General features: G+C 49.2%; 5 protein-coding genes across 5 annotated transcripts; 2 read left to right on the plus strand and 3 right to left on the minus strand.

Moving 5' to 3' along the window:
- Positions 1-2,194: 2,194 nt before the first annotated feature.
- N7509_013646 (putative short chain dehydrogenase) lies at positions 2,195-3,270 on the minus strand (the record flags this gene model as incomplete). The annotated part of the gene is made up of 2 exons (XM_056638283.1): positions 2,195-2,506; positions 2,722-3,270. The coding sequence occupies 2 exons, from the start codon at positions 3,268-3,270 to the stop codon at positions 2,195-2,197; spliced, it is 861 nt and encodes a 286-aa protein (XP_056481790.1).
- A 146-nt stretch (positions 3,271-3,416) lies between these two features.
- Positions 3,417-3,656, plus strand: N7509_013647 (uncharacterized protein; the record flags this gene model as incomplete). Its single annotated transcript, XM_056638284.1, has 1 exon — positions 3,417-3,656. The coding sequence occupies one exon, from the start codon at positions 3,417-3,419 to the stop codon at positions 3,654-3,656; it is 240 nt and encodes a 79-aa protein (XP_056481791.1).
- A 3,166-nt stretch (positions 3,657-6,822) lies between these two features.
- On the plus strand, positions 6,823-7,146 carry N7509_013648 (uncharacterized protein; the record flags this gene model as incomplete). Its single annotated transcript, XM_056638285.1, has 1 exon — positions 6,823-7,146. One exon carries the CDS (start codon positions 6,823-6,825, stop codon positions 7,144-7,146), a length of 324 nt encoding a protein of 107 aa, XP_056481792.1.
- Positions 7,147-7,420: 274 nt separating this feature from the next.
- N7509_013649 (sulfatase family protein) lies at positions 7,421-9,414 on the minus strand (the record flags this gene model as incomplete). Its single annotated transcript, XM_056638286.1, has 6 exons — positions 7,421-7,750; positions 7,821-8,156; positions 8,180-8,446; positions 8,498-8,805; positions 8,871-9,032; positions 9,087-9,414. 6 exons carry the CDS (start codon positions 9,412-9,414, stop codon positions 7,421-7,423), a joined length of 1,731 nt encoding a protein of 576 aa, XP_056481793.1.
- Positions 9,415-10,089: 675 nt separating this feature from the next.
- On the minus strand, positions 10,090-12,786 carry N7509_013650 (uncharacterized protein; the record flags this gene model as incomplete). Its single annotated transcript, XM_056638287.1, has 2 exons — positions 10,090-12,421; positions 12,533-12,786. 2 exons carry the CDS (start codon positions 12,784-12,786, stop codon positions 10,090-10,092), a joined length of 2,586 nt encoding a protein of 861 aa, XP_056481794.1.
- Between the last annotated feature and the right edge of the window lie 1,808 nt (positions 12,787-14,594).

Raw genomic sequence — 14,594 nt, forward strand, 5'->3', positions numbered from 1 at the left:
AATGGACTGCTACGAGAACACAAAAGCTACACAAGTAGCATGCGATCAAACATATATCCTCGCACAGAATCACAGCAGTGGAATGAAGTTCTGGTCAGTAAGACAGGTCTTGCCATATCGTGGAAGTCTTGCAACGACGATATGCCAATTTCAGCCACGAGACAATATGACGGGACGAACACGCGGGCCGTCTGGGGCTTGAAAGCTTGTATTCGCAAACTATTGCAATGGCTGGGTATCATCCCTTTGCCAGATCGAAATGCAGCGGCACTAGAGGGAGGCAGATCTTGGCGATCGTCTTCAACAGACAGTCTGTTGTCCATGTTCGCCACGTCTCGAGATGGCCTTTCAACCTATCTCCATTTAACAGTCAATGGTAGATGCTGATGCTTTTTCTAGGTTAAGAATTAGAAGTATTCGCCCCATTCAACTTATTTTCCCGAGCCACCTACCACCCCGACACCGCTGCGGCGATGCTTCGACTTACACAACGCCGAAATTGAGATGATCAATCATAACTTGCCACAAAGCAGCTTTCGGAGTCATGAGAGTCAAGGAATATCACTCGCGGGAGAATTATGCCCTGCCCCTATTCGCCTGATCTGCATTAATACACCAGTGATCCAATCTTGGGCGGAACCCGTGGTACTTTCACAACCCCAGTCCCTGTGGCGCTCGATTTCCCGTCTTCCAATAGGAACTGATAAAATCCAAGTTTGAAGGTTCATGATGAAAAAAAAGCCAACAAAAGCCCGAAGTAGGGATTTGCGTACGCGTCGTTATGCCGCGTTGCCGGGGCTATCTCAGTCTCGTGGCAACTGTCTTGAATGGCCCGCAAGCGGACACCTCAAGGTTGAGTGCATCTCGTGGGATCCCGAATTAGGGAGGTCCGAATTCCAAAGCAATTCACTCAAACTCACGAAGAGGCTCACGGGGACTCTATCTTCTACGTCAACACTCGCTCCCACTGGATTGACCGGGCTGGCTGGTGGGACAATCGTTGTACAGTGTGACCTGCCCCTCGGGGAACGGATCGATTGCTCACTTTCAAAACAAACACAGAGAATTTGGCACAGGCCTTGTTACTTTGTAACGGACTTTGCTGGGACATTGAGGTGCTAGGTGCCAACACAAGGTGTGTACCATATCAGGCATGCCGAGGGTCATGACTCCAAAACTCCAGTTAGACTCATGAGGCCACTGTCAAGATCCCTTCATTATCCGGGATATACCGATTAAAGGTGTGCCCAATCCCAGATTATACTTGGATGGTGATGGCAAGTGTATCGTCAAGGCCAGTCGGGCGACAGATGGCAAAACACCCCCTTGCAGAGGCAACACCAATCAACCGGACGCCGCGGCGCCCAACAAACAACTGACAGCATCTTGTCGCAAAGTCTATGACCATTGGACAAACAATACTTGTCGCCCCAGACTCTGGGAGGACCGAGTGTGCCTCAGGCGAGTTATGACTGGCGTAAACGCGGGGTCGCCTCCACTTCCCCAGAGTCAACGACGACAAGATTCTTGGCTCGGCTTTTGTGCGTCCCAGTCCCATGTCTCCTTGCTACCACCTGACTTTGACTATTCCCAACCTGGAATACAGTGAATTCCAATCGCAGGGGATTCCTAGGCGTGGCAAGCATCGTGGGCTGGGGACGGGGTTTCCTCTCTGGTAGATCGGCATAAGGTCATCCGTTCTCGTTCATGATGTGGTCGGATCCAACTGGACAGAAAGAACGGTGAGAGTCCAATCCAAGAACAATATCAATCACCTTCTATAGAAGATATAACAAGGGAACGATTGGAAGGCCGTGCATCGCTCGTGACCAGCCCTGCGTTGTTCAATTTACTTGAAATCTACAGCGAGGGACTCCGAGTGGAGCCGATCCGTCAAAAGTCAAAGTGGGTCAGATCATCATTGCATTAACTCGAGCGATCGATATGAGTCTAAACTATAAGCAAAGAAACGCGAAACAGAATCAATCACGCTGATCATAATCCTAAGAAAAGGCCAAGAAAGCCATGAACTGCCAATGAAAAGCACTCGCTCATCCCATTAATAAGGAAAAATCAAAATCAAAACGCCATGCGATGAAAGCCCGCCCGCCACGTGTATGCATATAATTTATCCCCCATCCACCCAGGAATGATGGAACAGTAGGGTATCATTTCAAGACAATCAGAATTGTCTCTACCACGCGGCGTGACCACCGTCCATGCGCAGGTCAGAGCCAGTCATGAACGAAGAGGCATCAGAAAGGAGGAAGACTGCTGCACCACGGTACTCCTCGGGACGAGACAGACGACCGAGCATGTTCTCTTTGGGCCACTGATCGCGGCGCTCAGGGAACTCAACAAACAGCTTCTCAACCATGGCAGTGACGATGTAACCTGGGGAGATAGTGTTGACACGGATATTGTATTGACCCCATTCGGCAGCGAGGTTGCGACCAAGTTGGATGACGGCAGCCTTGGAGGCGTTGTAGGCGGGACAAATAAGGCCCTGTTATAGTCCCTGTTAGTATAAATTCGAATAACGGATGAAAAGGGTAAAGAGGCGGGGAGGGGGCAAATAAACATAGGGATCCAATACGAGACAGGCTGATAGCGAGACAAGGTAGATGTGGGATAACATCCAGTTTAACCGGACACGGGAGAAGGAACAAAGGGCAAGGAAGGAAAAGGCAAGATTGAAATCATGGTGGGAGGGGAGCTTACCCGATTGGCGATGGTACCACTCATACTGGCGATCATGGCGATACTTCCACCGTTTCCAAAGCGAATCATCTGCTTGGCAACCGCCTGGGCAGTCATGAACACACCAGTCACGTTGACCTCGAACATGGTATTGCTGTCCTTAGCAGAGTATTCGAGCGCGGGAGTCTCCTGTTGGATACCAGCCGCAGCAACGAGGCCATCCATGCGTCCTTCAACCTGGGCGATACCCTCAATGACGCTGTTCAGCAACTCGGTGTCGCGGACATCGATGCGGCGATAGTGAAGCTCAGTGCCAAGCTCTTTGGCGCGTTGCTGGAGCTCATAGAATTCTGGAGCAGGCTCCTCCAGTCTGTCGAGGGCGTAGACCTTTGCGCCAGCCTCGAGGAGGGCTTCACTCTGTGTGAGGCCCAGTCCACGACCAGCACCAGAAACGAGAACGACCTTGCCGGCAAGACTGAACTCAGGCATGCGTGCCTGTTGGCCCAGAAGGACAGGCTGGCTGGTCATTGGGGCAGTGGGGACTTGAGTGGTTTCGATGGAGACAGACATTGTGAGGCGAATTATTGATTAGGTAGTAGGGTGAATATTAAGTTTGGTGGGGAAAGATGTTCGAGTATAGAGTCACCGAGTGTGAAGTATAAAGTTGAAGCGGACGCTTAGCCAAAGGCTTGAGAAGATGGTATTAAAGAATTAAGATGATGAAGATAGAGAACAATAAGGAGGCATACGACGAGGTCTTTAAATATTTTTTGGGAACAGCAAACCTTCAATTCCAACGGCAGTATCTTGCCGAAGGGGGTGTGTCTCGTGGACAGCAGAGTCTGTCTGAAAATGGCAACGCAGAGCCAAGCGAACAAGCTCGCTCGGCCCAGGCCCGGGGAATGCGCGTCGTGGGCGGTGCAGCTAGCTTCAGGCCTAGTCTAGTCTATCTCTAGTCCAGATCACAGCAGAGCAAAGTAGTGGACCCTAGAGGCGTTCCAACGGCGTGGCAAGTGAACAGGGCAAAAAAAAAAAAAGGGAAAATCAAGAAAAAAAGTACTATCGTACCTACGGAGTCGTTCCCAGCGTCTTGATTCACGATCCGGCAAAAAGAACCGAATTGAATAAAATCCTGCTTGTAGGACCCTGTACAGTATAGACAGGGTTTCGTCAGAGCCCAGCTCGATATCCACGCAAGCGCGCAGGCATCTGTGAAAATATTCCTAATCAATGATTTAATGATTTTGTAATGGCAGCCCAATATTGGCCCGGCCATCTTGTTCACCAGGACTCGTTCACCAGTCGAAGGAAGAACTAGTCGATCGGATGCCTTATTCGGGCAAGCCGATCTCCCAGATTCGACGCCACCGTTCACCTCACCTGACACCCCATGCCCGGGGGAACAGTTCCGGGTGGTTGTTGATCGCCCTGCTAATCTGGGATTTTTCTTGGTGACTTGCTACTGTACCACGGAATACTCTATACCCTCCATACCCCATAGCTAGTGAGGAGTACTTCGTAGTATTCCCGGGTCATGTGGACAATCCGGCTTCCCCGTACTAGATCCGTCCTTGTCCCTAGCCCCCGGATGCTGGGAAACTCAATGGCCCATTCCACGCTACCAGTTTTTATTTCTATATTTTTATTATCCGGAAAGGTAGTTATTTCATCACTATGAACAATTTTCTCTCCTTTCCCAATGAATCCCTGAATTGATGGAATTCGCCACCGCGACTAGGATAGTTACCCAGAAGTATAGTTACCTATTGATTGTACGACCCGACCGGATTACAAGCCAGCAATATTTTTCCTCTTTTGCAAAATAATGAACAAAAATATTAACAAACATCTGAAAATAAAATCCACCCTAGTTCACAGCTAATCCGCAATCCAGGGGAAATGCAGTCCCGACAGGGGGCCAGTATCAGATATTGCCCGTGTGACCAGCAAATTCTGCTGGGCACTACGGTGCCTGAGCCTACTACTGGCACAGTGGTACTATTCTATATCGGGCAAATCCGAGGAAACATCCCCTTGCACCAGCACTTTTGCTCTTCCGTGAACAGTTCCACCACGATCCCGTGAGCAGCTAGATTGCAATAAACAATCGGCACTCGCATCCGGCCCCGCTTCTAGAATTTTCCCATTCCATTCCACATTTCTAATCCCTGTCCCTTTACATATTGCACCTGCAGGCTGAGGCGCTTAGCAGGACCCGACCGGTCTGGTCGGATCTAGATCTAGAGCAGATCGAGACCTGTCTGTGCTCCTCGTCCTCCTACTCCGTGAAAAATCCTAAAATATACTAGGTGGAAACTTTGTAAATTGTCCCTCCGCTGCGGCGGTGTATAACAGCCAGCCGTGCAGCCGCCACGGGCTGGAGTCTAGTTAATTCTACTACTGTTTCTGCTGCTTTTAGTCCGTGCTCTCTCTGGTTGAGTTGCGGGACCCCGCGCCATCTGCACGGTTCCCCGGCTAGACAGGTCCACGGCTAAGTAGTAGTATGTATGGTAGTGCTGGAGCTATAGTGGATTCAGGATTCGTCAAGTGACCTACCTACCTGGCGTGGGGGTTTATTCCGCTCAACAAAGTTTCCAGACTCCTCTTTACATCGACTAGCTAGTAGCTCGTCGTTGATAGTTACTACGGAGAACTAACACACTCTCCACCCCGATACTCGAATTTGACAATGATCTTCCAAACGAAAGCCTACCAGATGCTAGCCCGTGATCTCATGTTTAATCCTGCCAGGCCTTATCATATTAGCCTGTTTGTTTACCGTCCTGCCGAAAATTGAGAAACTTTGACAAACGGGTCTCGCGCAATGCGCCAGCGCCACGAAGCCTGGCTCGTATCGCGACATTTTTTGGACGCGGAGTTGCTCCGATTGCATGTTACTATTCCCATCCGGCCTGCCAGTTGTTATGTCTCACGCAGTTGCTTTCGAGGAGCCAGACCGCCAGGTCAAATCTAGCGAGGACATTTCCTCCGTTGATCAGGCTTTTAGGGACATTGGACTTATTGAGGTAAATAATGGATTGAAACCAAACACTGGGCTGGCCCTGTTCGCATAGACGGATACTATATGCGCTATGGGCCGGACCGCGTTGGAGGCCCATATGTATTCTCCGATTTGCGGGTGCTTCTCCCCCCTTTTTTTCTTAAGTAGTGACCATAAATTGCCGTTATATAGCCATTGGGCCTTAGGACAATGAGAATTCGCAAAGGATCACGTACTAGTTGCACTAGTTACTAGTAGTGGTATGTATGATGGATGGAATATTCCCGGCTTCGAGTCGGTTTGAAAATATATATTTCTCAGAATTTTGGACTCATCACCACTGGAAAGTGTCGGTTGGCCACCTGGGCACTTTCAGGTTCACGATCGCAAAACTTGCGACGGAACAGTGTATTATGTTATATTACCTATATTTAAGGTTAAGAGGGCTTACCTTGATCTTCACATGAATCATGATACTTGATGCCACAAGTTGGGAGGAGTCCCGCGTACCCGCTTAAAGCAACTTCCGCAGCGCGGCTTTCAACCTCAAATTAAATATTGCAGATCTCCAGTCGACATGAATGTTTTGATGTATATCAGGAAGCCAAGCTACTAAACTCGTGAATTTGTTACAATTCAATCCCACTTATGAATGCTAAGGTATCTTTAATAAACACATACAGGCCATTTCGAACATCTAGCGACGTCGCTAGCATGAAGACCAAACTGACTACCTATTCCAGTAAACTAGCGGCTCTATCACCAATACACAATATATTATTATCCCTGGCTAATGCAGAATTTTAGAATATCCGCCCGGCGGGCCTCCCGCGTCTTGGTGACATTCAGCCATTCAGAGTAGTTCCTGGAGCAAGGGGCGCATTACTCAAGTTCATTTCCTACACAACTGCGCATTCTTGACAGATCTTCAGTCAATGGCCTGTGTATACTGTAGCAACTCAAGCTCTGGCCCTTAAATATACGAGACTCGTTTATTCTCGACATCTCACCTTTCAAGTCACATCAATTGTATCGTGACCGATCAATTTCAATCAGGTGTGTTCAGCCATCTCTGCTCTATATCATTCCCATTCCAATTCTAACAACCCAATCAGATCAAAATGATAACCACAATTCTCTCACTACTTGCCCTTGCTCTATCAACAGTAGCATGGGATGTCGCCTATTTCCCGACCGCGCACAAAATCGGCCACACGTACACCGGCTCCGGATCCCAGCACTGTCGATCTGTATCGTTTCCAAAGGGCGGCTTCGTTATGGCGAGAAACTTGGCGGAATACGAGGACGTTATTGCTTTCGATGACGATATGTGTACTGGGAAAAATGTTCCTTTGAACTCTGTTTATAATGATAAGCCGTTGCCGGTTGAAGTTAAGAGCTTTGTTGTGGTTGATTTGAGGAGGATGGATGATGAGGCAATTTAAATTGGAGGGAAAGTGCTGTTTAGTATCGCGTCTATTCCAATGAGCGCTGTTTTTTTGTTGGATGAGCTTGGCGTTGGGTGAATTAGGCCTTCCTTTTTGTTATGGGCTACTAGCGGAAAATTTACAACAATATGTACGATTAATATGACCTGTTCATTTTCTTTTCTTTTCTCTTCTTCGATCATTGAAAACTGCCATGAATGGAAGAGAAAGATCGTGAATGATAATGTACTAGGCCCCATCTAGGACCTTCGAAAGCGAATTCCAAGCTTCTCTAGGCCCAATAACTCCAATCCCCACCCCGTCGATACGCATACCCCTCCTGCGGCCCCTCCGACCCCGGCAAATAACCCAGCTCACATGCCGAGAAGCTGATATCCGGCTGCGCAGCGTAGAATTTATCGTACTTGGAGCTTAGTGCCTCGGAGAGACTGGTGACCTTTTTATTCGGATGTAGAACCTGCCAGGGGAGTGTACAGTCCGAGCCTTTGCAGCTCTTGAGTACGAGCAGGAGGGCGTCTAATCGAGATATCACTTTCTTTATATCTCGACCCAATAATGTTTTCTTGGTGTTGATCAGATTTCGCATCTGGTATGGGTCATTCTGTGGAAATGTGAGCCGTTGAATCAAAGGAAAACATACAAAATAGGACGCTGGGGCTGGAATCACTCACTGTCAAGTCGTAAAGTTCATGCTCATCAGTACACCAAACAGAATAGAAAAGATTGTAAGAGTCCCCAATAACCCGCATAGCTTTGTAGGTATTATTATAATAGACTACGCCAGCTCCCGTTGGCGAGACGCGGCCGATATCACCCTCCTGGAGATTCGTACCCCAGTACTCAACAGAAACGTGCTCTCTTCGCGGATCAGACTTTGCGCCTCGCATTTCCGAGGCTGTCAAAGGCATCGGGGTTCCGTCAAAGTCCTCTCTCAAGGGTATACCAGCCAAATCGAACAAAGTCGCAGCAATGTCGGTATGCGACGTGACAAAATCAACTTTTCGACCCTTGGGAACTTCGGCCCACGCACAATCATAGGGATATTGATGTCCTCTTCGTAGGGACAGCCTTTGCCTGGAACCATACGATGCTGTCCGGCGTGGTATCCGTTATCGGATGTGTAGAAGATATAGGTATTATCCAGAAGGCCGTAGTCCTCGAGCTTTTTGACCACACTCTCAACAAGATCGTCAACGGCTTGAAGGGATTGAATTCGGTGGCGGTAATACCCATCCATATACGTAACCTCGCTAGCGTTGAGCTGGGGCAGATTCAAGATCCAACTGGCACCGCTTTGCTGATATGGTCAGCGTTTGATTTTCTGGTAACAAAATTTAGGATATCGTACAGTATCTGGATTAAAGTTCCCTCCTCGCGGAATCCTCGCATTGGGAAATTTATTCGCATGTCGGGGGGCCGGTACTGGATCAGTGAAGGCTGGGATCGATGAACCCTCTACCTCGGCCGTCTTCGCATGCGGTGCAATGGGAGTAATCCCGAGAAAGAACGGGCGATCAGAGGCATGGGCCTCTTCGATGAAGTCGAGAGCATGGCGCGAGATTAGATCGGTTGAGTAGCCATCCGATACAACGGGTTTATCGTGGTTGTGTTGGAAAGTGGAGTTCCAGTAGCTGTATGTTGATGGGTCCAGCAGGACTATAAATAAATGTCAATTTTGGAACATTTTTACGTGTCCCGGGTAGCTAGGTAGATCCACGTACAATTTGTGCCGTTCCAGCCTTTAGGATATGGGTTGTTATAGTTGGAAGTTGAATGTGCGTTCAGAAACTTTCCGGTGTAGTATGTGTTATAGCCTGCATCTTGTAACCAGATGGGCAGGTAGTTATCATTGTGGCCTTCTGCGATGAACTTGGGATATCCACCTTGAGGGGAGCATTAGACATGGAGGACTTTAAGGAAATATTCTCTTCTCGTACCATATGGAGGATAAACATCGGTGACATTGGTATTATGCGCCAGCTTGCCAGTCATCAAACTAACCCGCGACGGACAACAGACAGCAATAGTACAAAAATGGCGCTCAAAGACCGTGCCTTCGTCACCAATGTGTCGCTGCAGCTTTGGCATATAGTCCAATGAGTGAAGATGTAAGTCCTGATCATCCGTCATGATAAAGACGAAGTTGGGCTGTCTGGTCTCCGCAGAGTGCCCGGGTTTCTTGATTGCCCCATGACTATTCGAAGCACTCCCATTGACCAAAGTCAACCCAATTGCAAGAAGCGCAGCCGAAATTAAACGCGGCATTTTGAAAGCATGAAAAATGAGAAACCAAATAAGCGATTATTCCTAAGGCCTTCCTTTATACTACTAACGATGGCCCAGTCCACATCCCGAAAATCTAACCCTCAATGCCGCCGTCGCATAGTGAATACCCTAGGAAAAGACTAGTCTCCGTTTCCCGCGCGAATCTATACCCTGTGGGTAAGCTCGCTTCCATACTGGCGGGAGATGGTGAAATTTGTTGGTCGGGATATCCGAGAAGCGCGTGGTGCTCCCGGCAATTGTAGTAATCCATCTAACTTCCCCGCATTTCGTTTTCGCATTCAAGGCCCAGGATCTCTCATGGACCGGAAGTGAATGTGGCCAAGCCCGGAAATACCTAATTTCTGGTTCATTGCTAATAAGAATCGGAAAATCCGCAGCGCTGAGGAATATACTCGTGCCTCGGAGGAGTGAGCGCAATGCCAAGAACTTGAAATATCCAACGATGGCGAAATGTGGGGTAGACAATTGCGTGCGCAAGCCCTGGAGCAGATCGGTACTAGTAATTTCCGGGAGAGAAAATCATAAACAATGGATTGCAGAAGATAGAATTCATTAAGAAGTAAATATAGTCCATTCATATGTACCCAAAAGCAAACAGAGGATATAGTGAAACATTAATCAGAGCCATTCACCGGCCAATACATTTTCATTCATTCAAGCTTCCCTATACCCCCATATTCGCCTCTGGTCATCAACATACCACTTCCCAACCTTCTCCGCATCTTCAAGCCAAGCAGCGGCTTCACTGCCGAACTTGGTTTTGACAGTCTCTGTTAAAGTGGACAGAGACCATGACTTCATGGGAGATAGTTCACCGGGGTCATCACCCAGATGAGAGAAGACGTATTCCGAGTCCTCTTTGATGGGGAGGATAAGTCGGTACGGAGAGCCGGCAGCCGTGACAGACATTTTGGCACCACCAGCGTTGATGAGACCGAAATTCCAGGCTAACTTCTTGCGTCCGTTTTTCGCATCTTCTTGCTCGAGGATAGATGTGCGGAAGGGTCGGATTAGCGATTGGCCTTGATACTCAGGTAGAACCGCAGATGCGATCGCCGAGTCCTGCTCATCCAGGGATTCGGATTGAACCAGCATATCCAGGATAGTCGGGATGATGGAGAGGGCGGTTGCGTTGGCCGAGATGTGAATTCGCGGCATGTGCGGGTGTCGGAAGACGAGGGGGACGCGGAAATTGCTGATGTGAGGGTTGTTGTAGGTTCCTGTCAAATCTTTGTTGTCTTCGCCGAAGGCCTGGCCGTGGTCGCCGACGACTACGACCAGGGTGTTGTTGGCCAGGCCGGACTCGTCGAGCATGGTCATTATGTCGCCGAGCCAATTGTCAACGAAGCGTGCGGCGTTGATGTAGTTGTTCATCAGGTCGTGTTTGATGGTTCCTTCGTGGCCCATGTAGGATACATGTTTGAAATTCTCGGGTGTGGACCAGGGGTGGTGGGTTGTGCTGGTGACGTGGGAGAGGAAGAGGCGGGTTTTATTGATGGCGGCCTCTTGGAAAAGGTCGCGGATATATGGCTTCAGTTCGGTCTCGGCGTAGCCGAAGTAGTTGATCTCTTCGCCCTTGGCGCGGTATTTTGAATGGAAGTCTTTCAAGGTGCTTTTGACTACCTTGTGTCTGAAACCCATGTGGTTATTGAGGACGTCCTGGCGATCATAGTCGTCGGTGATAGACTGCATGAAGACCGATTTCCACGGGTACTCCACGGCTTCCGACTGGTTGGATGCCGCCTTGCGTTTGTCGACCTTCTCAGGTTGTGTTGGTTGCACCGGACTCTTGGCCTTGTTGAAAGCTTCGAAAAGTTGAGGCAGACACGGCTGGTAGATCTCGAGACCGGATTCTTCCAACATATCAACCGGAAGGGGGTTGACTCCACAATGACTTCCGAGAATACTTTTGAAAGTAAGAGTACTGCCTGTAATCGCTCCTTGGACATTCAGACCTCCCATGCCCTTCTCTGTTGTGTCCCGCCAGGTCGAGTTGGCCAAACTGACCAGCTTCCCTTGGCTGTCCTTCACATGTTCACCGGTCAACATCTGCGCAACGCGAGTACTCTCAACCAGGCGGTCGATGGCGTCATCCCTGTCCTCCTTGGGGTGTGAAGCAAGCAATCCATCAAACAGGGGGGTCCCCTGCTGCATGGGGAACATGTCCTTGCGTCCACTCTCCAGTGTTATCAGTATAACATTGTCGATAGCCACCGAGTGTTCCTTGAAAGCCTTCTTCAGTGGCTCGTAGATCTCATCGCCAAGGTTGGAAATCTTCAAAGGATCCGATTTAGGATTGAAGAATCCGCCGTCATCGCCACCACTGCATAGATACCAAGATGGGTTGTCCTTCTCCGCGCGCGCATTAGGATCAACCCCCCAGCGACTAAATCCATCAGGCGTGTCTTGTGGAAGCCATGCGGGGCGAGACCAGCCATCTTTCAAAGGAATAGGGTTAACATTCGTCCAGATAGGAAACGCTTTCGAGGGGTTCCTGCAGCCCTCCACTGTGCTGGTCTTTTTGGTAAAAGCATCAAGTAGTGACAAAGGTAGCGCGCTCGATAGATGATCATATGGTATAGCGGGGCGAACAATTTCCAGAAACAATAACGAGAAAGAAGCGGAGACGAGAAGAGCAGTACGGCGTGCAGACCTGATATCAACCGACTTGATCCAGGATTTGTTGGGCGCGGTGATCAAGGTGTAACGTGCGTGATAGCCCCCTCTGCAGGCGCTATATACACCCAACATGAGGTCTCGGATCGCCTCGAGCGCGTGCCCGGTCCAGTTATAAAGCCTGGAATGAAGCAGCCAGGCCAAGAGACCGAGAACAAGCCCGGCAGCGGAAACGGTCCAGATACCGGTGAGGAGAATCTTCATGGCGGCGGGATCGCTAAGGAAGCTGTTGCTGGCGGTCCAGTCGACTTCGGCGCCGGTTTGAAGAAAGAATCCGAATTGAATGGCAGCGGCGCCCCACGTAATGAGACTGTACAAACGGGAGCAAAGTTAGCTTCTCATCTGCAGGTCAAGCCAGTCGTCTTTTCAATAAATCTCTGGGGAGGGGAGGAGGGGAGGGGAGGAGGGGGATATTACGTACGAAAAGAACCCTCCGACGCATGTTGACAACCATTGTAATTTAGAATCCGGGGCAGGGAACTGCAACAATACCCGCCCGCAGGTAATGATGAAGAGGTCGGGGAGAAGGAGAGTTGGTGAGTATAAGACGAAGTGGAGAAATGGTAGGGAGCGGATGTGAAGGCCGATGTGTAAGATCTTCGAGGCGAGGCCACTCACGAAGAGAGCGGAGAAGAGAAAGGGCGGAAGCGCCGGGAGATAGGCGAAAATTGACATATCGAGATCATCTCATGAAGGCATAGGTATGAGGGAGTGGAATACAAAGAGTGTCACGATCCACACGGGTGTCGCGTGTGAGGACAACTCGGACGGGCAGGAGAGAAGAACGAAAGCAAAAGAGAAAGGAAAAGAAGGAGAGAAGGAGATCGGAATGGAGGAAGAAACACTCTGGAATGCGGAGGGAGAAGGAGGAGGGAGGCAGAGAAGAAAGGAAGCGCAAAAGCCCAAGGCGATAAAAGAAAAAATGTTACAGCAAAGACAAATATAGGAACGCATGCTTATAATTACAATTACAATCAAAATTATAATTATCCCTAGAGTTTTCGGGTCCGCCCCCGGGGCTCGGGGGAGGCTGGCCCCAAAGGGACTCAGGGTCCAAAATAGTCCAATAAAGGAACCCAAGCACGCGACGTGGAGATCGCCACATCATAACATACATAATACGAGGGCGAAGGATAAGATTCAGTAAGACATAACCAGTACAACCAAAGTACACCAGAGACACCTACAGGCGCAGATCAATGGACGGAAATTACGGTGGCACCGTGATTGTGACCGTGGGGATGCTTGTGTAGCCCTAAACAGCGCTGCATCAAGGCACATACAAATAAGAGGTATAGCCCCAACCCTATCCGACTTGGCTGGAGACCCTGATTTTCGCCCGGAAGTCGGCGTCGGAAGTTTATTTACTTCCAATGGGGGCCATTTCTTTCACGATCATCTCGGGTCCTCACTGGTTCACACTTGGTGTCTCAGCCCACTGGCCGCTTCGGGCAGACATACTGGATTGGTGTCCTCCCCACTCCACTCTAGGCATATGCATTAATTAATGGTTCATTGGTGAATTATTCTGTTATTTTCTCTCTCTCTTCCCCCGTCACTAATAGTACACTGTCCTCATATTCGAAGCATTCTACTAGTGAGCTTGGTACTTCCAGTCCACGTAGTATTGCTGCTTACTACTGCTCCCGGCTCCCCCGGGGCCGCCCTTGCTGCAGGGGCTGCCCCCTTGCTATTATTACAATACTCTGGTCGACTGTTTCACAGCCCCTCCACATCCTTAATGGGGGCAAAAATAAACGAGATTACTATTCAATTTCATCTATTCATATTTGGAGAAACGATCACTATTTTCTTTGTTCTCTGTACTCTTATATCTGGGTGAAAATGGGGGGGATTTTCAACAGGCAACACAATTGGGAAACTTTTGGAATGACATGTCAATATGATCGACCCAAACCGAGGTACAGACAAAGGTACCGGCACGCCCGTTCACGATTGATTCCATGGTTAAAATTGCAGGGTCCATGAGGCTCCAGTGCACAGGGCAGGGGCTTAGCGATCAAGGGAAACTTCTTTGGGGACTAGCGGCAGTTAGAAACAACCCTTGGCCTTGGAAATGCCCAGAATTGTCTGCATTACTCCAGGGCTTACGCCGAATAAAAATATACAAAGGTTTGCAAGGTGGGCCCGGATCTTGCGAGCCTTGCCAGCGATTATTGTACGCTAGCAACATTCTGCAGCTCCACCCGTGTCACACGACAGTGGGTTCGCCCGATCAACTTGCTACTGGGAGTATTCACAGTATTCAGAGTAGACTCATCCTGCCTATCCTTATGTGCTGTCAGAATCGACAGTTAGCAACCTAATCGCGTTTTTTACGTCCAAAATGGAAGCGGTGAAGGTATTCTCGATCCCGGATATTCGGATGTATCCCGGATATAAATGACCAATTTCGGAAGTATTACATCACATCCAATGTATGAACTCGGGAGTGAATGCGCCTGGGGATCGAGATTGCAGGG

The sequence above is a fragment of the Penicillium cosmopolitanum genome (genome assembly GCF_028827165.1).
Source record: "Penicillium cosmopolitanum strain IBT 29677 chromosome Unknown utg000012l:1.0-3308103.0:1.0-3310761.0, whole genome shotgun sequence".
Classification (NCBI taxonomy): domain Eukaryota; kingdom Fungi; phylum Ascomycota; class Eurotiomycetes; order Eurotiales; family Aspergillaceae; genus Penicillium; species Penicillium cosmopolitanum.